This window comes from Nicotiana attenuata, unplaced genomic scaffold, assembly GCF_001879085.1.
Source record: "Nicotiana attenuata strain UT unplaced genomic scaffold, NIATTr2, whole genome shotgun sequence".
Lineage (NCBI taxonomy): Eukaryota > Viridiplantae > Streptophyta > Magnoliopsida > Solanales > Solanaceae > Nicotiana > Nicotiana attenuata.
This window is the reverse complement of record NW_017670712.1, coordinates 243,291-265,740: the sequence shown is the minus strand read 5'-3', so window position 1 is coordinate 265,740 and position 22,450 is coordinate 243,291. Positions and strand designations below refer to the sequence as shown.

The following is a 22,450-nucleotide window of genomic DNA, read 5'->3' as shown; positions in this document are numbered from 1 at the left end:
GGTTAATAGATACTGTATGGGATTTGGCCAGCATTTTATTGGGAATTAGCGGGCAATCAAACTTTTTTTACTTTGCTTCTGATTAATATTCGAATCATGGCTAGTGGTAAAATCAAAACCTTCGTTAAGATTATTCAAAATTTAATATATATGTATAAAAAAGTAATATCTAACCTACATACACCATATAATTTTATGTCGAAGAACATTCAACTGACCATCTTTTGCTGGCGGTAGGGGTATTCATAAAAACCCGAAAAATCGAACCAAACCGAAAATCAAATCAAACCGTCCAAAAAAACCGATACTTTTTAGTTTGGTTTGGTTTTGGTTTTGAATTTTAAAAACCGATCAAATTTGGTTTGGTTTGGTTTTGGTTTAATCAGAAAAAAACCGAACCAAACCGACTATAGGAGTAGCTATTTCAAATTTATTATTATACCTATAAATATGTATATTGTTATACAAAGTTTCAAAAAGTTTATGGTAAATGTTAATAGTTTGCACTTTTAATATAGTTCTTTACCTTTACATTCTAGTTTGATTGGTAGTTTTCTTTTGTTTAGTGTAAGAGTCCATTTCGTGTTAAAAATAACATATTTTTAATTGAGTCCTTAAATTATTCATCACTATTTGATTCAATTATCATCAATATATCTTGGTAAATAATAGATTTCTCAAAGGGCAATTGATTTGATAGTGTTACATTGAAAATGTGGTCGCCGGAATATGTGTTTGGTAGTGTATGTCTTATATTTAAGAAAAAAACGATAAATAACCGAAAAAACCGAAAAATCGACATAAACCGAATCGAGAAAAACCAACTTAATTGGTTTGGTTTGGTTCTAATATTTGAAAAACTGACTTACTTGGTTTGGTTGATTTTTAGGGAAAACCCGATCCAAATCGAACCATGAAGTTAAGCCTCGGGGCAGGTAGTTGGCCGGGGTGCCTCTTTTCATATTGAATAAACTTGTCAATGCATTTAAAAGTAGACTTAAATAAAGTAAACATTAGACTGGTAAATTGAATAAAGATACACAATCCTTACTCTTTGAAATTTAGCAAATGTCTGTAGGACAGTGAAGGTTGGTACTAGCCTCTTAGTAATAGAGTTTTGTTTTTTTTTTTTTTTACAGCAAATGTATTTGGAATCTAGGTTCTTTTAGCATAGATTAGCAATGGAATTTTTTTTGACAAGGAACATGTCTTCATAGGATTTACTATCCTGATGAGCTCTACCTGATCTCTGGTCATTAAATCTAATAACCAAATGGATTTTGTGTGTGTTTAAATATTGCCCCAATGCAACAACTGCTCCGCACTTGGTCAAACACCAAAAGTAACTTGCTGTTAAGTTGGCAAGTAATCAGATCGTTCAAAGAAAATAGTTCTTCCCTGAAAGGAATAGAGAGACGAAAAGAATGAATTTCTTAATGATAAAGGCAGTACGAATTTTTCCTCGCCACACCTTTTTGACACTTTGGTATGAAGCTGGTACACAACTCATGGAGGTGAAGCAATATGTACAGCTATATGACATTCAATAGCTTTATGGTGTAAATACATATTTATCCAGCTGACTTGTTACTAATTTGTTACTAATAGTTTTGCTTATCGAAAGGACAAGAGTGAGTTTGTTTGCACATCAGTAGTTCCTTCTTTATTTCAATGCACAAAAGATTCACTTTATCTTCTCTTACTGATCAATAACTTTCGCTGTTTCATGCAGTTCATTTTTGTTGTCAGTGGTGCAGATAAAATTGAGCTCAAATGGTTGAGCTGCTTTTTGATTGGCAAAGTTGATGAAAAAGAGAAACTGTTTCAAAATCAAAATAAATATACACGTAAAGGAGAAGGAATAGAGGAAACTTTAGCGTTCTTTTAATGAAAGGGATTCGACAGATCTTTTCAGGTCAGCATTTGTTATTTTGGTGCATTATGAGACTGGACCACGAGATGATTGAATAATCCAACACAATTTCCCTCCGTGACACTCCATCTAAATAACAAATAATATTATTGGGCTCGTTTGGTATGAGGTATAAGTAGATATAGTGCTGGCATAAAATTTAATACCACTTTAATACTTTTTTTGGTTAGCAAACCTGGTATAAGTTATCCGGGATTAAAATTAGTACCGGGATAACTTATAGGGGGTAGGGTAATTAGTGTCGGGATAACTTATACCTTCTTCTTAGAAATTATGCAATTGTCATTTTTAATACAACATACCAAACAGTGAATAAAAAATAATACCAGGATAACTAATCCCAACATAACTAATCTCAACCTAACTTATCGCACCATAAATAGTGTTCAAACCGAACGACCCCTTGCAGTGTTTGATGTCCATTTAAAACTACCCAAGTGATGTTCCTACCCCGCCAACAAGGCGACACTGACCACTCTATTTTCTAAAGCAACTTTGGATTCATCAAAACAAAAAGTAGTTAGTTCATCGTGATATTCATAGTTCACTGTCATCCAGAGAGGAGACGAGTGTGCCCTTCAATAGCTCCAATTTTGGTCCTCCACTTCAGATTCGCATTTTTCTGTCCTTCAAATTATTCCTAGGAGAAGGTTCAATTTGCCCTTCTATTATCACATTTTGAGTAATTTTCTCCTCTGTTATACTGTATTTGCCCTTATTAGGCACTTTGACCCTATTCCATTATTCCATAGTAGATACACAAAACAGCCTGGTACACAAAACATTTCATATTAATTATTGGGGAATCCGTGGAAAGACCACAAAGCTTCAGGAGATAAGATACATAACATATCGAATAGATAATTTTCCACATCATTAAAACCGGATTATAAAAAGTTAAACTGGATATTAAAGGGGTGATCACAAAAATCAAACTAGTACATTACTATCCAAATTGCAACTTCTTAACCACCTGACTTTCACTCAGATGCACGTCATTGAGATCTAAATATAGTAAAATACAGCAACTTACAAACAAAAAGAAAAGAATCTGTCCACTAAAGAATAAGTTGGAAAATAAACAATTTCTGGATAACGGCACAACAGATATAATTTAAAACTAAAAAAAGAAACCATTAGGTAGAAGAAGCTGATTTGTTTCTTATTTGGCTTTTATTGACGATGACGGTGGTCCCGTCCTTTCCTGCCCTCCACAACGGTTGGCTCATGCGAGTCGCACACTTGCGTCTTGAATTTACACCCTAACTTGCTCCTCCACCCTCCTCCTTTTTCTCCGCCGCCGGCACCGCCGTGTTTCCCTACCTTATCTATCTTCTGGATTGTTTTCTTCATTGTAGAGCATTCTCGTTCCAGTTCTTGTACTCGCGTCCTCATGCTATCCATATCCAAGCGTAACACCTGATTCTCTCTCACTGCGTTCCTCCACGTGCTACTACCTTCCTGTGCACGTGCCACCCCAACTACTCCTGTCGTTTCCTCTTCCTCTCCACTTTCCCTGTCCCCTTCTCCACCGTCCAAAATCGACAGCCGCGGGATTTCTCCTTGAGCAACATCGGCGACCATAAGAGTTCCAGCGATTGCTTGCCGGAGTTGAAGTTGCTCGAAGAACAGTACCTGAACTACGGCTCTAAGTGGAAGCCGTTCATTCTGAGCTGCGTGTGTACACGCTTCTAGTGTTAGCTTTTGGCAATCCATTACTCCACATATTCGCTCCCTCTCCGCCTCCGATATCCATGAATGCGCCTAATGAATTTGGTTTAACAATGTTAGAACACAAATTTATTGAAACTAAGCAAATGAATAAACTTTTTATTTCTGAAAATGTCATTAATTACCTTGAGATACACATCCACGGCTCTGTAAAGACCGTCATCAAAGAGTCTAGCTTGGTCCGGCAATGCAACAGCTAGTTCACAGAATTTTTCCGGCAACAAATTATTGTCCGAAGCAATTTCCGATAAGTAACCGTCGATTAACTTCCCGACTAACATTAACGCCGCGGATCTGACACTGTTGTTCTCTTCTTCGCCTAGAATACTAGTGGTCAATCTCTCCTCCAATCCGTTCAAAAAATATCCTAATATTCTCTCCACACAAGCGACATCATATAACGTTTCATTCAGATAAGAATAGCTCGGAATGAGTAGATCGTCCAATGTGGCTTGTTCCAGTTGAGATCCGATTTTTCTCTCCAGTGCAGCTCGAGAAGCTTCCGAAGCATTCAGTATATTCGCTGTTCTCAATAATCCGAAGAGAATCCTTGTAGCTGTTGAGGCATTTGAGCTTTTCTCTTCAGGTAGATTTGTAATTATTGTCTCCAGAAGCTCTCTCTGTTCATTCTCTGAAGGTATTGAAGAAGACGATGCCTTCCTACTCGAACGTGAAATTCCTGGAATGTACTTCTTGGCATAATACATTAGACAACTCTCGATAACCTCTGAACTCAAATCTCTACATTTCATCGCAGAAATCAGACGCTTGAACAGAGGCAAACTCAAGTGCCCTAGTTCCTCGAACCACGAATCCATACCACCGGTTCTAGAGGCACCTTTACGGCGAGTATTTGCTTCAATGGCGGCGTCATTCACTGGCCAGCCGAAGAGAGACGGATCAGCAGCAGAAGCTCTAACAGCAACGGCGTCAATGCATCTCTGAACAATGCCGAGTGTTTCTGACAACGGCAAGATGTTCTTACACGAGTTTAGTGTTTTGATGGAGTCCTTAATGCTCTTGAGCACAGTTTGTGAAAGAAACCTCTCCGTCTTGGAAATGAGGTTATCCTCAGAGTACTCTTCAGTCATCTCTAAGTACTCACCCGCACAGCGCAGTGGAGCAACATTCGATGCAGACAGCTCGATTTTCACACCATAGCAGAACTTGGCTGCCGTCTCGAATGTCTCTGAACCTCCCGGAAAATCAGGGAATGAAATACAACATTGCTGGTCCTCCTCAATCTCCTCTGCTTCTTCTTCAATCTCTTCGTCACCATCACCTGCATCGTTGTCTCGTTCAGCAGGTTTTTGGATTCTAGTGCTTGTTGCATTTGTCTCTTGCTCTGTTATCATCTCATGAAGCTTTCTACTTTTTGACATCAGAGGAAACTGAAACAACAGACAGAAACGCGCACACACAAAATAAGAAACATATGATTAGTTAATTATCTAAGCATTTCACATAGGTTACTCACCTTGTGAAGATGGAAGGTCATATCTTCAACTTCAATGATGATATCGCTAGGTAAACCTGTAGTACAAAACCTGAAAATTCAGGAAGAACAAAATCAGTGAATTAATCTGATTAAACAATAAATGAAGAAGAAGAAGAAGGAGTGACACTGTTAGTACTCACCATGCTTGGCCTTTGGAAGTGGGGTGGTCAGACGGCGCCATTTTTTCTTCAGTGTAAGGAGAAAGTGGAAACTTTAGTTAGCTAGAAGTACTAAGATAGATTCATGAAGATAAGGTGTTTGAAAGAAGGTCAGATTTTGTACTGGGGAAATGATTATATAGGTTTGAAAAAACTAAAGGAAAGAGATGATGATGAAGAAATAGATGAGTTCTCTTTTCCAAAATTTCTGTCTTTTAATTTCGTACTAACCACTTTCTTCTTTTGATGAATCAGATCAGAATCTTCTCTTCTTTTTTTTTCCTCTCTCTCTAGGGTTATATGGGTGGAGGATTCAAAAAGCAAATTAGGACTTTGAAATTCAGTTTTAAGAAAAGATATAAGGAGGATAAATTATTATCGTCATCATTATTTTAACCTTTTTCCTGCTTACAAGCACCAAAAACACGCTTTGCTTGACAACTGTTATTACTGTTTTTTTGCAATCATATTATAAAATTCAGAGTGTTTCTATTATTTGAGTGGGCCTAAGTTTAATTTGCGAACAATCACACCCGATCGCCATATAGCAAACCATATTATCCTTAATGTTTAAAGTTTGATATAATTATATTTAGTATACCTAATTATTAATTCTATACCATAAGATGTTTTAACTGCACATTAATTGTACCTTATATCACTCCTAAATTTATGGTACCGTATATTCCTCCAAATCCCCATCCCCCCACTTTTCTCTCTCCCAACCCCACATCCCACCCACGTATCACCACACACCCAGAAACCAGAAAAACCAGAAAAATAATTGAAACCCTCTGCTAAATCCAGAAAAACAATTGAAAACATCTACCATTAACGTCCAAAATCAAGGTTTTTTCTTCTACAACCAGCCAAAATTGAAGTCAAATCTTCAAAGTTGCATACACATCAATAACTTTTGATGGTTATGATTTCGGGTTCCTTCAGTAATATAAGAGGAAAGGAAAAGAGAGCAGCAATTCCACTATTGACAGCCATTAAAAAGCTTGGAAGCTTTGAATTCAAATTTGGGTTTTCAAAAATCATTATTTGTTTGGATTGGGTGTTGTCGTAAATAATTGGGAATATGGTTTGGAGTTTATATCTCAATTTTGAGGGGTTTTGGTGAAGATTAGACTTGGTTTTGGCTGAATTTCAGATTGAAATTCAAAGAAGAAGACGTATATTGCAGAAATTGTAGAAAATTGTAGATAAATTGTAAAAAAATTATAGACTGTTGTTTATTAATTTTTGAGCTTTGTGTTTTTGTGTTAAAAGTTTTGATGGGAGCTTGTTATTCCACTTCGTCTGTTTTGGAGCTAACTTGTGCAGAGGTGAAGATGTTTTTTAAGTATATATATTGCTAAAACTTTAAATTCAAGAAAGTATGGTTGTATTGTATTTAAAGAGGCGTGAATTTGTAGAATAGGTTCAATATTTCTACAAATTATCTACAAAATTTCTGTAACGACCCGGCAGGTCGTTTTTGGAATTTACGCCCCGATCCCCCATTAACTGCTTTCCCTAAGTTCATTTCTGCTATTTTGGTTTGCCGGGACGTTCGGTATTAGGATTCGGAGTGTTTGGGACACTTAGTCCCTAAATGAGAGTTTAAGAGTTGAAAAATGGTCCGTATTCGAAACAGTGTGAAGACGACCTCGGAATGGAAATCCGATGGTTCCGTTAGCTCCGTTAGGTGATTTCGGGGTTGGGAGCGTGTTCGGAATGTTATTTGGAGGTCCGTAGCTCATTTAGGCTTGAAATGCCGAAGTTTGGATTTTTGAAGTTTCCGGTCCGATAGTGAGTTTTTGATCCGAGGGTTGGATTTGAATTCTGGAAGTTGCTGTAGCTCCGTCATGTCATTTGGTATGTGTGTGCAAAATTTCAGGTCATTCGGACGAGGTTTGGTTAGATTTTTGATCGAAAGCGTATTTGGTTAGAATTTGAAGTTCTTAGGCTTGAATCCTTGATTTAATCGGGTTTCCGGTGTTGTTTGAGGTGTTTTGAGGATTGGTGCAAGTTCGAATAAGGTATTAGGTGGTATTGGTGCTTTTGGTTGAGGCCCCGGGGGCCTCGGGATGATTTCGGATGGTTAACGGGGAAATTTTCTAAGTTGTTGCAGCTGGTATGTTTTCCCTTCTGGTATTTTCGCTTCTGCGGTTTGGGTACCGCAGAAGCGGAGCCGCAGAAGCGATTTTTGGCTTCCCCTCAGAGACCGCAGAAGCGGTCATCTTTCTGCAGAAGCGGAACCGCTGGAGCGGTCATGTGTCCGCAAAAGCGGAATTTCCCCCTTTAATGAGAAACCGCAGAAGCGGTTATTTTGCCGCTTAAGCGGGACCGCAGAAGCGGTCCCTTGTCCGCAGAAGCGGAAATGTCTGGGCAGAAATAGGAAATTTCGAGGGTTAAATTTCATAAGTTTGAAAATCAATTTTGAGCTCGGGCAAGGGCGATTTTGAGAGGATTTTGGAGAGGAGATTATTGGGTAACATTTCTATGATCCTTTCTAATTATATTCTATCATTTAGTAGTTAAATCCACCTTTTAAATTCGAATTAAGGATAAAAAATGGAAGAATTTGGGTGAAAGTTCATCGACTAAACTATTGGGTTTTGAGGGAGCATTCGACCTCCGATTTCTGATATTTGTATATGGTTAGACTCTTGAGAGTACGAGGTTACTGAAAATGTGAAAATTATTCGGTTCCGAGACGTTGGCCTGAGGGGCGTTTTGGTCATTTCACCTATTTTCGCGCCTTAGCTTTAATTTCAATAGTGGAATCAGTTGTTTGCAATATTATTTACGATTTGTAATTTAATTGAATAGATTTGGGCCATTTGGAGTCGGATACTCGTGGCAAGGGCATCGTTCCCTAGTTGACTTCGCACCGGTTCGAGGTAAGTGGCTTGCCTAACCTTGTGTGGGGGACTTCGTCCCTTAGGATGTGATAATTGGTAATTGAATGCCTTGTACGTGAGGTGACGAGCACGTACTTGAGCAAATTGTTGAAACCCGGATTTTTACTTAAATACTTGATTTGGATTCTCTTTCATATTTGCCTTACTTTACTTGCTTTTATAGCCTGTGCTAGCGTAGAAGAGCATGTTTAATTGATCCAAGCTGCCTATTTGTTTAAATTGTCTTAACTGTGATTTCGTGGAGCATGTTAGGCCAGTATTATTTGATGCCTTGTATTGTTGTACTTAAATTTCTGAATAATTCGTTGATGTTGGTTGCGCATTTATATTGGGACTACGGATGCGGATTCCGGGAGTTCCCCCTTGATTGTTTACTTTGGGACTACGGGTTTGATTCCCGGGAGATCCCCCTGTACTTTTATTTTGGGACTACGGGACGGTAACCCGGGAGATTCCCCTGCACTTTTATTTTGGGACTACGGGACGGTATCCCGGGAGATCCCCCTGCACACTGATGATTGGATTACGGGACGGTATCCCGGGAGATCTTTTGATATCGATATGAGATTTGGACTACGGGACGGTATCCCGGAAGTTCCATTGGACAGTTGAAAAAGGGCTACAGGACGGTATCCTGGGAGACCCCCGTCGGTATTCTTGTAATTTTGCTGTATTTACTCTATGTTTCTGTTTTGTCTTGCAGTTCTATATTTCATTGATCTGTCTTATCACATCGCTGTGTTCATTAGTTTTCTTCAGACTTCGATACTGTTAATATTGCTATTTTATTGTTTCTGTCTCAGCAGGGTCCTGACCTTTTCCTCGTCACTACCCAACCGAGGTTAGGCTTGGCACTTACTGAGTACCGCTGTGGTGTACTCACGCCTCTTCTGCGCATGTTTTTCATGCGCAGATCCAGGTGCTTCTGAGCAGGCGTACCGCCAGTAGCTGTCAGGGAGCGTATTGGGGACTTGAGGTATACATCTGCTACGTCCGCAGATCCGCAAAGTCTCCTTCTCATTTTATCCATAGTTGTTAGATGTCATTTCGATCCCTCTTTGTATTAGACTATTCTGGTGACCAGAGCAGTGTAAGACTTCTTATAGCCTGTGTTGCCCGTGGGTTTCCGGGTCTTGGAGGTTATTTCAGTATTTTGTATTAAAGTGTATGTGCCAGGCGGCAACTGTATACATTACTCATGTTATTTAGCTTCGAATATAAATTTCGCAAATGTTGTTACTTCCACAATGTGTTAGGCTTACCTAGTCGTGAAGACTAGGTGCCGTCATGACGTGTTCACAATTGGTGAACTAGGCTCGTGACAATCCTAGAGAGGATAATTGTCCATTGGGGTATAATTATGGAGTACAGGTTGGTAAATCTGAGACTTAAGAGGATGTTAAAAGTGGAATGCAATGATAGTAGTATAGATTAGAGCATAATCTTATCAGAAAGTACAAAAGCAATTATCATGTCTTATGGTTGTAAGTTTACCTCAGTTACCAGCTGTACAGTCTTTTAGTTAGCAAGTTTATGGTTATTCAGTACGCCAGTATTCAGTTATATGTTTACCAAATATCCAATTTTCAATGTATCAAAATTTCTGGTGACGTGAGTATATAGTGATGCATATGGGTTCTCAAAGAAAACGTAAGTAACAGTGATTATAGCGAAACCTTCGCATATTTTAGGTTTGGATTAAGACCAAGACTCACCGGATGGCGCAGGAAGTGATTTATCAGATGATGGTATACTTTGAAGGATAAGTTTGTACATGGTAGTGTATTCATATGTGTTTTACCTCCTAGAACAACTTCATTTAATTTTTGAAAATGGAGCCACAAATTGGCTGATGAAAGTTCAGATGTCAGACCCTAACATTGGTAACTATAGTTTGGACAGAAAAGAGCCTAAGGGTAAAATACCTAGGAGTCAAAAAATCTTGTTATTATTAGAGATGTATTTTTCGTACAACTCATGCAAATGACTAGAAGATATGATGTATGCAATGAGAACCAAGAGCAGCCAATAGTGAATTTCATGGAACGATTTTAAGTTGTTCATATTTATTCAAATCAGAACTAGAAGTACCATGGTAGTAAGTTACTACAAAAAGCAGCTATTGATGTAAGATAAAAGATATGGCAGTTCCCCCTTAGGTTATGTGACTAAATGATTATTACCCAGGATGTTTATAGTATGATATGATTAAGTATTGTACAGAAAGTTTGGGGTTAGATATTCCAATTTCATTTAAGGCAGATGAATTCCCTAAGTGTGATCCATGCACATAGTTTACAAGAAAAAAAAAGGGATAGTATACGACCGTAGAACAGGGCCGGATGGTGAGGGAAGTTAGAATAACCTTATGCTTCACTTTAGTTATTCAAAGTAGAGCAAGAAAACATGATGGTAACAGGTGGTTAGTAAAAGAATAGTAAGTAAGTTTTGAGTTGATACAGTGAATTAGCACTTTCAGCAGAGCTAGTAGAGGTACAATTTGATTCACTTAGCCAGGTTAACTCTAGTGAGTGGATGACAGTTTGAAATACCGAACATGTGTTAGAACCCAAAGAGTTTAAGTTAAACTCGAAGTACAACTATAGTGGGGAAAAAAATCAGCTAGGCAGTAAGAGAGCCAACTACAGAAGAATAGCCTTTAAGAATTATTGAAAAGGGGTCTTCCCAAGATTGATAGTGTAAGTAGAGTTAAATTATTAAGATTTTGTATGATAGTTGTGAATACATTAGCTTTCCGTAATGTGAATAATTTAGGTTTTCCTAGTAAAAAGAGATTTCTCAGAAGTAAGTTGAAGATTAGTCGTCATTGACATAGAGTGCAAAGAATTGCAGAAAATAAGGAAAGTTATTTGGATCACAACAAAACAAAAAGGGAAGAATCCACAAGTATAAGACCTTTGGTCTAAGGGGTGATATCAAAACCATCAGTAAGTCCAGATGGAGATTTGAAACTCGAATAGTTAGCATGGGATATGAAAAAGAAAATCAATTCGGTAATGAGGAAAAATTATATAATTACCATAGGGATTATATGATCACTGTCGATGCCCCTTTTTTCTCGCGAAATCGGGTTTACGACATTTGGGAAGACAACTATATTCCCGTTTGGGATTTGGGTTTTTGAATTTAAAGAGTCGCCACCTAATGATTAAGTGCATTAGGACACTAAGGGTTTTTGAGTTGGAAAATCAGAGTTTGGGTAAGGGCTAGAAATTATCTCGAGGGGAAGGTGTTAGGTACCCCTCAAGATCCACTGGTGTGGTTCCCGGCCATGTTATATTATGACTTTAAATACAAACAACAAGTAGGCAAACAAATACAAAGGGGTTTTCACATAATAGTTGCAAGAGATTAAGGAAGTTAAAGAAACTGAATTTGATAAAGGAAGCAGTTCTGAAATCTTGAATAAAGGAAGAAATTTCATATAGTTGTAGCAAGTTAAAAGCAGTTTTTTTTTAAAAAAAGCTGAAGTTTGGTAAAAAAGTAGTTGGAATTCTGAAAATAAAACGTGTAAATAAGGGAAGGGGTCCTAGGTTTATACATAATATGGATCACTCCACACAACACCCGGTAACCGTTTATACACGTGGTGTTATCGCGTGGTCATCATATCCATATCTACCCGTTCCCACCCCGTTAAGGTATTAAACGCGAAATGGTCTCGTTTTACCTATTGCATGCTATTACCCGCCCCATCTTATCAGTCCCGGAGGCACTTAGGGCCAATAATCCTAAAGGGTAGGATATTAGGCCGATTGGTTTCAAAGGATAAAAATCTAAGGCGACATACAAAACATATACTGCATGTTGGGGGAAGCATGTAGACATATAAAGGCTCATATATACCTCCTCAAACAAAACACATAAATAGCATGACTTAAACACAATTAAGGTCTCAAAAGATAGAAGCAGTTAAAACATGGTTTTGAAAACGAAGTAGTAGCAATAATAGCACGATTCTGGGCAGAAATGAGTAACCTAGTAAATAAAATCAGAAGCTCAATAAAAGTAAGTAGGTGCATCATTTCAAAATCGTTTTCAGCAGAGTTTTTGTTTAAGAAAAAACTGAGTGAACTTCAGAAAATCAAAACAAGAATAGGAATGGCAGAGTTGAAACTTAAAGAAGTTGGTTGGTTTTAGGCTAATAGAAACACAATTGATCAGTTCTTAACGGGCCTAAGGTTTGCCTAGGCATCAATACACATCGCCTGATTATTTATAAAGGAATGGACACACCTATTTGATTCTGATTTATAAAGGTACGCGTGATACAGTATTTGCAGAAAAACCTTTCAAACTACTTAGCCATATTTTCACATGGTTATTGGACTAACATGAATTAACCACTACAACTCGAACAAGTAAGAAGTCCTATGGAAAGGATATCTAATGCACATAAGAGTTCCTAAGAACATGATTTCTAATATGCCAATGCAGTAATGACAAGTTATTTGGCTTGTTGTTAATTATTTCTGGTTATTAACTGATCGTGGTTACATGACGAGCGTAATGACAGTCTGGAAATAAAAAGAGCCTAAAGGAGGATCTCTAATGAATGAGATGCATGACCTATACAGGTTGTCTATTGCGAAAATAAATAAATAAAAATCCTATAAGCATGTTTTCTACCCATGATTTATACTAAGCATGCATAGCCCTCCCCCATATTCACTATTCACCCCAATTGTTTGTTTAATAATTATTACAAACCAGTAGCATCTGAATTAGAACAGAAAAATAAGAAGCTATGCTATAGGGAGCCTTCAATCAGGCCCAATCTTCCAATCTCAAACCCCTTCGAGTTTACAGCCTTTGCCATGGTCTAGGTGCGGCAAAGCTCCCTAGGACCCCATTGGGTCCCAGGCCAATACCAGCACCTAGACATTTTAAAGAAAATACAGGACAGGTGCAGTGTGGAATACCAACCTTGTGTGTCAAAGTTCAGTGAGCACTCAAGGGTACTCAAAGTAATGCTCACACGAAGGGGGCAGAACCTATTTTCTAAGAATAGTGTGACGTGCAGGAAGGAGTATTTAAAAGAAGAGTTTTAAGAAAACAAGGGGTTTGTTTAGACAGAAACAACAGAAACAGTAGCATAAGATTGCATACAATGATCATGGGGAAAGGGAGCAAATAAATCACACAATGCTAAAAAGGGATGCAGGTTTAATGAACAGGACTACACAGAATCAGGGGATTCAGGGGACTGGGAAGCAGCAAAGTTAGGCATGCTAATGTGTGACAACAGCACATAGGCATAGCAAATAAAATTAGGAGTAAACAAAGTCAGACTTAACATATAAATCAGAAGACATGGTGAAGTATTAAAGCAAAGAGTCAATCACACATTGAGCAAGAGAAGCATAAGTAGAAGAAAATTACAAAGATAATGAACTGAAACAAAAATAAACACATTGGTATGAGACTTGAAAAATTAATCAGGACATACCAGTAAAAGAGCAAAAGCAGGATGCAAAGATAAAGGAGTAGCACTATATTAGCCTTGGCTTTCAGCCGGCTAATAATAAACAGGAGCAAAGAATAGTAATAGAGCAAGAGAGCAAGAGAGAATGCAGATTTGAAAGTATTCAGTGGTGTGTAAGTCAGAAGACTATTGTGTGTTTGTGTAAAAGACTTAGGGTATTTATGGTTGAAAGTAGGGGGTAAAATAAGGTAAAAATCACAGAAATATGTTAATTGAAGAACTCAGAATCAATTAATCAAAGAATCAAGGAAGTGCTCCCATTAATTAAGGGAATCAAAATCAAACAAAAATATTCAGCACCATATACAGGGAAGTAGGAAAAATCAGTGTATGAATAAATAAAGGAAAAATCGAGATTCAGTATTGCACATAGTAGCCAATTAAGACCAAATTCAGGAAAATCCTAATTAAGGAAAGGCTTAAAAGAACGGAGTACTATAACAAACAAGGTAACAAAAATCAATTAATTCAAACAGGCGAGTAGAATGCTAGGGTTTTAAAAGAAAGTTTTTGAATTACCAATCAATCAAGAAAAATCAGAATCAATCGTGTGAAGTCATGATTCTGCATTTTTAACATATAAATAGAGGTGAATGAACAAAAGTAGCGAGCCAAAATTAGCTATATAGACAGAAGGGGAACAAGAGATGAACAAACACAATCACTCAGAGCTAGTAGAAACAAGTCAAGATTCAGCAGGACATATTCGAAGCATGGTGACCATGAAACATTAACAAGAGTCAAGGGACATCAGGCTAACACACACAATCAAATGAAGGAGCATGCTAAACACATGGAATCAGAGTAAAGAGAATCGTGCTAACACGCATAATCAGACGAAGGCACACACTAACACATAGAGACAAGGCCAAGAAAATTAGTCTAACACACATAGTCAAGGCAAAGAGTCATGCCAACACCCATAATCAAACGATTAAACATTTTTGGAAATTAGGGTTTTTAGCAGAGTCAAATTAAAACTGTAAGAGCATAGAAATAGGTCAGAATAAACAAAGAAAAGATCTAATCATAAAGAAAATCAGTTGAGAGAATGCGTAAAAGAAATCCAAGAAACCCTAATTTTCAAAGAAAGTAAAAAAACGATTCAAAGTAGAAGCTCTTTCAGAATAAACTCGAGAATAAGCAGAACACAGAAAAAAACATGAGAATGGAATAAGAATAGCACTGTTTTGAGAGATTCAGGAGAGATTTAGGGTTTCAAAAGGGGAAACCCTAATAAAAGTTGAGAGAACCTGTCGAAACTTCACAGATCGTGACACATAGGGTGTGATTTCGCCTGAAATCACACCGGAGAACACACGAGTAGCGGGGTCAGGAACCCTAGGTCTCAAATCACCATGGTCCATAAACCTCGAAGGTCCTAGAAGTGTTGAACAGGATGGTGAGAGGCCCATCTGAGCCTTGGTGAAAGGGAGGTGGCCGGAGATGGCCGGAAAACAAACCAGGCGGGACTTTTTAGGGACTGATTCACATGGTGGGAGTTTTGGGGTCTCAAAAATAGAGAGAACCAGTGATCTAGGGTTTCATGGCGGTTGATGGTCGAATGAGGTGAGATTGGAGGCGGCCGGAGAGGCGGTGGAGTTCATCGGAGAAGAGAGAACTAGAAGGTTCTAGAGAGAAGGGAGAGGGAGAGACGATATATAGAGAGAGAGGGTCTCAAAGAAATGAGGGGTTTTGGGGGGGGGGGTAATTGATTTTAATTATGGGAATTAAATCTGGGCCGTTGATCTCATTTGATCAACGGCTCAAATTAAAAAAAAGATTGGACCGGGTTCTTTTGGGGATTGGGCTGGGTTGGTATAAATAGGGTATTGGGCCATTTAAAAATCTGATAGGGGTGTGGCCAATTTGGCCATAATTGAAATAATAAGGGCTGTTTGTTAAACAGCCAATTTCCCCTTTTATTTTATGAAAATAGTAAAAAAATGATTTGAAAATAAATTAAAGGTACTGGGCTAATTAATAACATATAAATATTAATGTAAAAATACTAAAAGTGATTTTATAATTATAAAATGCTGTTAATTGTAAAGTAAGCTATAATTGCAATTATATGCAATTTAGCTTAAAAAATACCAAATGAATTTGTAAAAATACATAAAAATTACCTTAACTATATTTAGTATAAATATGAGAATAAAAATAAATTACTCATCAAAAAATGATAATTTTTGGGAATAACTATTGATTTCATACTGTTAAAAATGGACAATAAATTGATTTTAAAAACTTTAAAAATTAGGAAAAATGCCAAAAAGCTTAGCTATGCTTATATATGCATATACATGCTATTTTGAAAGTAAAATATACAGGGAAAAATTGGGTATCAACAGTAGCCCCTCTTTACCCGAGAAGGATGAAAGAGTTGTCGGGTAAAGATATGATGGCTAATTTTGACTGAAAGAAACGATTTGAAGAATTTTGACCGAGCTCTGGTTCCTGAGCTGACTACATATCCCTGGTTTTACAGGAATCAAGCCATATGTAGTTCGAGGATCCGTCGGCGGAACATGCCGATGGATATTTTGAAAGACGGACGCAATATTTGGGTTGGGAAGGATGGTCAGGGACCGATGGGCTGCGGGAACAGGAGCGAGATCGCTCCTGCTGTGATGGCCGTTGCTAGCCGGTGTACCTGCAAATAAGCAATACGAGCATATATCGTGCATAAATTTAAACGTGATGCAAGTTCCCATTGGACCATGAATGCGGTCTTCGGATGGGTAGGATGATGTCCTCAGACTATGACGTTCTGGGCCATGAAGTGTATAATAGAGGATTCGCAGGCTATGAAATGATGTTCTCGGGCTATGAAAATGATGCCTCCGAACCATGATGCCTTTGAATAATCATATGCAGAAGACAAAAGCGGGGTCCTCGGGCCATGGCATGGCGTTCTCGGGCTATGAAAATGGTGCCTCCGAACAATGACGCCTTTGGACAATTTGGCGATCTTTCAGCCCATGAAATGCAGGATTTGGCGATGTTTCAACCGATGAAATGCAAGATTTGGCGATGTTTCAGCCGATGTAAAGCATAAATATAAATGGCGATATTTCAGCCGACATAGAAAATTTAAATAAAATTGGCGATGTTTCAGCCGACATAGAGATTTAAATATAGTTGGCGATGTTTCAGACGATGTGAAGCATAAATAAAATTGGCGATGTTTCAGCCAACATAGAGATTTAAATATAGTTGGCGATGTTTCAGACGATGTGAAGCATAAATAAAATTGGCGATGTTTCAGTCGATGTAAAGCATAAATATAAATGGCGATATTTCAGCCGACATAGAAAATTTAAATAAAATTGGCGATGTTTCAGCCGATGTAAAGCATAAATATAAATGACGATATTTCAGCCATGCAGGTGGAGACGATGCTTAGTCTCGGAAGGCAGAAAAGTAGCCTTATGCAATGCAGGAAAGTGCAGGAGGGAGGTAGTGCTTAACCTCGTAAGGCAGAAAGGTAGCCTTATGCATTGCAAGGAAAATGCAGATGGAGACAATGCTTAGTCTCGGAAGGCAGAAAGGTAGCCTTATGCAATGCAAGAAAATGCAGGATGGAGACAACGCTTAGTCTCGGAAGGCAGAAAGGTAGCCTTATGCAATGCTGGAAATGCAGGATGGAGACAACTCTTAGTCTCGGAAGGCAGAAAGTTAGCCTTATGCAATGCAGGAAAATGCAGGATGGAGGTAGTGCTTAACCTCGAAAGGCAGAAAGGTAGCCTTATGCAATGCAGGAAAATGCAGGATGGAGGCAACGCTTAGTCTCGGAAGGCAGAAAGGTAGCCTTATGCAATGCAAGGAAAATGCAGATGGAGACAATGCTTAGTCTCGGAAGGCCAGAAAGTAGCCTTATGCAATGCAGGAAAATGCAGGATGGAGACAACGCTTTAGTCTCGGAAGCAGAAAGGTAGCCTTATGCAATGCAAAGGAAAATGCAGATTGGAGACAACGCTTAGTCTCGGAAGGCAGAAAGGTAGCCCTTATGCAATGCAAGAAAAATGCAAATGGAGACAATGCTTAGTCTCGGAAGGAAGAAAGGTAGCCTTATGCAAATGCAAGAAATAAAGATGGAGAAGCAACGAAATCTCTTAGCTGATAGATGATAGCTGATAGTTGATAGTTGATTGTGTCATTTGTGGCCGCGGGATGTTCATGTGCGGACAACACTTATAAGTGACGATGATTCTGAGAGTTGTACTCCTGCAAAATAGGAGTATTAATCGTATATGATGGTTCTATGTCTTAGGGTGCCTGCATTTAAAGAAGGATCGTGAGTTTGTCAAGGGGGAAGGTTAGTCGTCTTCCCGTGGACTCCGCTCGTCCTACTCGGATCTTTGTTTTCATTGGGTAGCGTCGCTAAACAAAGCAATTTGATAGTAGCCATGCATGACCTGGTAATTAATTTTTTTTATAAAAAATATGATCTAAATACATAATTTAAACGCATTTTCTTTTAGATGAACGACGACGACTGCGACGCGGTTTTCAAGACATTGCGACCTCTTTTCCTCCGGAATTTTGAGGGTCCTCCTCAAAATTCTGCCTCAGTTTACTAGGCTGGGGTTTTTGACGGGCTGCATGCGATGAATGGCTGAAAGTTGACTTCGGAATTTTGAGGGTCCTCCTCAAAATTCTGCCCCAGTTTCCAATATCGGGGGAAAACAAAATTTTTATGATTGTGACCGAACCCATAAGGCTGCCTACGTATCCGCTTTAAACGGGAATCAGGTTAGACGTAGTTCAAATTACATCATAAAGGGATCATAATTATTACACATAATAACGCTTGACTGCATCTGAATTAATTAGCTTTGGCCAGACTTCTCCATCCATTTTTGCGAGTACTGAGGGCTCCTCCTGTTAGGACCCGCGATGAACCATGTACGGGCCTTGCAGTTAGGAGAGAACTTTCCTTTGGCTTCATCCTGATGCGGGAAAATTTTCTTCAACACCAGCTGCCCCGGTGTGAATTGTCTTTGCTTTGGACTCTTTTGTTGAAAGCTCTGGATTTTTCCTTCGGCAAGAATTCCTTGATGTCGTGAAACCAGGTCTTTCGTCCGCTTCTTCCTTGACTATGAGCAACAAATAGGCTGCTGATTCATGGATTTTTTACTGGAATGGGATCAATGAAGTTTTTGTCTGGATGTTGTATCATGGATTACAGGGTAGCCAATGCATCGGCGAATTCATTCTAGATTCTGGAACTATGTGAATTCTATCTTTGTAAACCCTCTTCCTCAACTCCTGTACATTGATGCAAATACGGGGAGTATCTTGGGAGTTCTTGGTTGCCCATTCTTCTCGACCTGATGTATAAGCAATCCGAATCTCCCAATCACTAGCAACTCTTGGACGTTCATGTCAAAAGCCATCTTGAGCCCTAAGATGCAGGCTTCGTACTCGGCCATGTTGTTGGTGCACGAGAATCTGAGTTTGGCAGCTACTGGATAATGCTGACCTGTTTCCGATACTAGAACTGCTCCTATGCCAACTCCTTTGAAGTTTTGCTTGGCTCCGTCGAAAAAACATTCTCCAGCCCTCATAGGATTCTGCGATGTCTTCTCCTATGAAAGAGACCTCTTCGTCAGGAAAATACATCTTTAGAGGCTCGTATTCTCCGTCCACGGGATTTTCGGCAAGATGATCTGCCAGTGCCTCTCCTTTGATTGCTTTCTGGGTCACGTAGACAATATCAAATTCACTCAGCAGGATTTGCCATTTGGCTAGCTTGCCCATGGGCATGGGCTTCTGAAAAATGTACTTCAGCGGATCCATCCTGGATATGAGATAAGTGGTATAGGCACAGAAATAATGCCTCAACTTCTGAGCTACCCAAGTCAGAGCACAACAGGTGCGTTCCAATAGGGAATACCGGGCCTCGTACGGGGTGAACGTCTTGCTGAGATAGTAGATGGCCTGCTCCTTTCTCCCCGTTTCGTCATGTTGTCCCAAAACACAACCGAATGCCCCATCCAATACTACAAGGTAGAGAAATAGAGGTCTACCTAGTTCGGGCGGAACCAGAACTGGCAGTGTTGACAGGTATTCCTTGATTCTGTCGAAGGCCTTCTTACAATCATCAGTCCATTTAGTGGCGGCGTCCTTCTTCAACATCTTAAAGATTGGCTCTCAAATGACAGTGGACTGAGCTATGAACCGACTGATATAGTTGAGTCTCCCCAGGAAACTCATCACGTCCTTTTTGTTTTTCGGCGGTGGCAAGTCTTGATTGGCCTTAACCTTTGATGGATCTAGTTCTATTCCTCGTCGACTTACGATGAACCCAAGCAGTTTTCCGGCAGGAACCCCGAATGCACATTTAGCGGGATTTAGTTTCAAGTTGTGCCTTCTTAATCTGTTGAAGAACTTCCTCAGATCTTCCATGTGGTCAGTGGCTTTCTTGGATTTGATGATGACATTGTCTACATACACCTCAATCTCTTTGTGTATCATGTCATGGAAAATAGTAGTCATGGCCCTCATGTAGGTGGCCCCAGCATTCTTTAATCCAAACGGCATCATCTTGTAACAATACATCCCCCATGGTGTAATGAAAGCCGTTTTCTCCGCGTCTTCCTCGTCCATCCATATCTGATGATACCCAGCAAAACAATCAACAAATGACTGCAGCTCGTGCTTGGCGCAGTTGTCAATCAGAATGTGTATGTTCGGCAAGGGGAAGTCGTATTTCGGATTGGCCCGGTTGAGATCCCGGTAGTCGACACAGACTCTGACCTTCCCGTCCTTCTTCGGCACTAGCACAATGTTGGCTAACCATGTTGGATACTCCACTACCTTGAGAACCTTGGCTTTGACTTGTTTGGTGACTTCTTCCTTGATTTTCAAACTCATGACTGGCTTGAACTTTCTGAGCTTCTGCTTTACCGGCGGACATGTCGGATCTGTTGGCAGTTTGTGAGCTACAATAGATGTACTGAGACCGGTCATATCATTATACGACCAGGCAAATATGTCCTCATATTCTTTTAATAAGAGCAAGATTTATAAGAAACTGAAATACTTTGATAAATTCCATAATTGTTTCGAATATCAGAGCTATTTTCGAGATTTAAAGAAAGTACGGAAAAGAAATCAACTAGCGAAAAAGTAAAAGATAATGCATAGTGCTTTGTTCAGCCCTGTTACCCCGAAGCTTTCCGGGCCTTGGTGGTTCTGATGGACCAATTGTTGAGGCGCGCCACTCGGCTACAGCTTGTATGGAAGGGCCTTCCTCCCCTTCCTCCTCAAAAATGACATGACAGTCCATATTGTCGTCCTCCGGGAACAAGTTCCTCATTGTTGCTAATGCTTCCTCTTCTTCTGACCCGTATATGACATCTGCTGGATGGAAAGTCTGCTCCAGGCGAGGTATCGGATGCTCCAGTGGGTAGTAGGGACTGCGCCATGGTGGCGACCAGTCCTTGACTTGTTCCCAGGTGTACTCGTATCCCAAACCAAAAGTGGTACCATGTTTTTTTAGCTTGATGGGTTTGGCGATTCCTTGGAGGTTTTTGCCAAGTCCCTTGCCAGGCTCGTATCCACACCAATTCAGTATACTTTCGATCTTTGTTATCCCACCACTTGTCCTTGTCCACGACGTTGACTCGCTCAATGTGATGGTAGGTTTCTCCGCCTATCTTTCTTCTTCCTCCGATTGCTGGGATGGTCTGACGACTGTATATGGGATTACTACCGTCACCATGAATAATCACCTTTTGGTGATTCCACTTGAACTTTACTGCCTGGTGCAGGGTTGATGCTACAGCTCCAGTGGCATGGATCCAAGGTCGTCCCAGTAGTAAGTTGTAAAATGCTGGGATGTCTATCGCTTGAAAGTCAACGTCGAACCAAGTCGGTCCCATTTGCAGACACAAACTGATTTCCCCAATAGTGGACCTTTGGGAACCATCGAAGGCTTTGACGTTGATGGCCCCATCCTTGATCTCATGCAGGCTCGTCCCCAATGTTCTGAGAGTCACCAATGGGCAATGATTTAGGCTGGACCCTCCGTAAATCAAAGTCCTGGTGATGAAATAGTCTTCACATTGCACAGTGATGTGCAACGCTTTGTTGTGGCTTAACCCTTCTAGGGGCAACTCATCCTCGTGGGAAGTGATTTTATGACTCTCCAATATCTGCCCTACCATGTTCGCCATTTCTCCTCCAGTTATGTTGCTGGGTACATATGCCTCACTCAGTATCTTCAACAAGGCATTCTTATGCGCATCGGAGCTTTGCAGCAGAGCTCAGATGGAGATCTGTGCCGGTGTTTTATTTAGTTGATCAACGACTGAGTACTCTTTTGATTGTATCTTCCTCCAGAGATCATCGAGCCCAGTTTCAATAGGCCGTCTAGAAGCCTGCTTACTTGAGTCAACTAAATGCTCCGGAGTATAAACCCTACTGGTTCTCGTCATACCCTGTGCCGCAACGGCTTTCCCGAACTTGACCTTCCCTTTTCTTCTCGCCTCGGCGGTGTAATCCCACGGTATAGCTTTTGTATGGAACGATGCTATGGCTTTCATAGCTACTGGAATAGGTACCATTGCCTTGGAAGGTAATATTGCAACTTCAAAGGGCTCAGGCGCCTTTGGGGACCCAAACTAGACCTCGATTGGTCCCTGCGTCTTTGCAGAAGGAGGTGCCTCGAACTCAAGTGGTATGGACATGTTTACTTCAGCG

At 39.7% G+C, this 22,450-nt stretch overlaps 1 protein-coding gene across 1 annotated transcript; it reads right to left on the bottom strand.

The window, feature by feature from the left end:
- Window positions 1–2,818: 2,818 nt before the first annotated feature.
- On the bottom strand, window positions 2,819–5,672 carry LOC109242556 (BTB/POZ domain-containing protein At5g66560). The gene is made up of 4 exons (XM_019409402.1): window positions 5,303–5,672; window positions 5,142–5,211; window positions 3,790–5,055; window positions 2,819–3,697 (listed from the first exon to the last, which is right to left on the bottom strand). Exons 1-4 carry the CDS (start codon window positions 5,341–5,343, stop codon window positions 3,107–3,109), a joined length of 1,968 nt encoding a protein of 655 aa, XP_019264947.1. The 5' UTR covers window positions 5,344–5,672; the 3' UTR covers window positions 2,819–3,106.
- Between the last annotated feature and the right edge of the window lie 16,778 nt (window positions 5,673–22,450).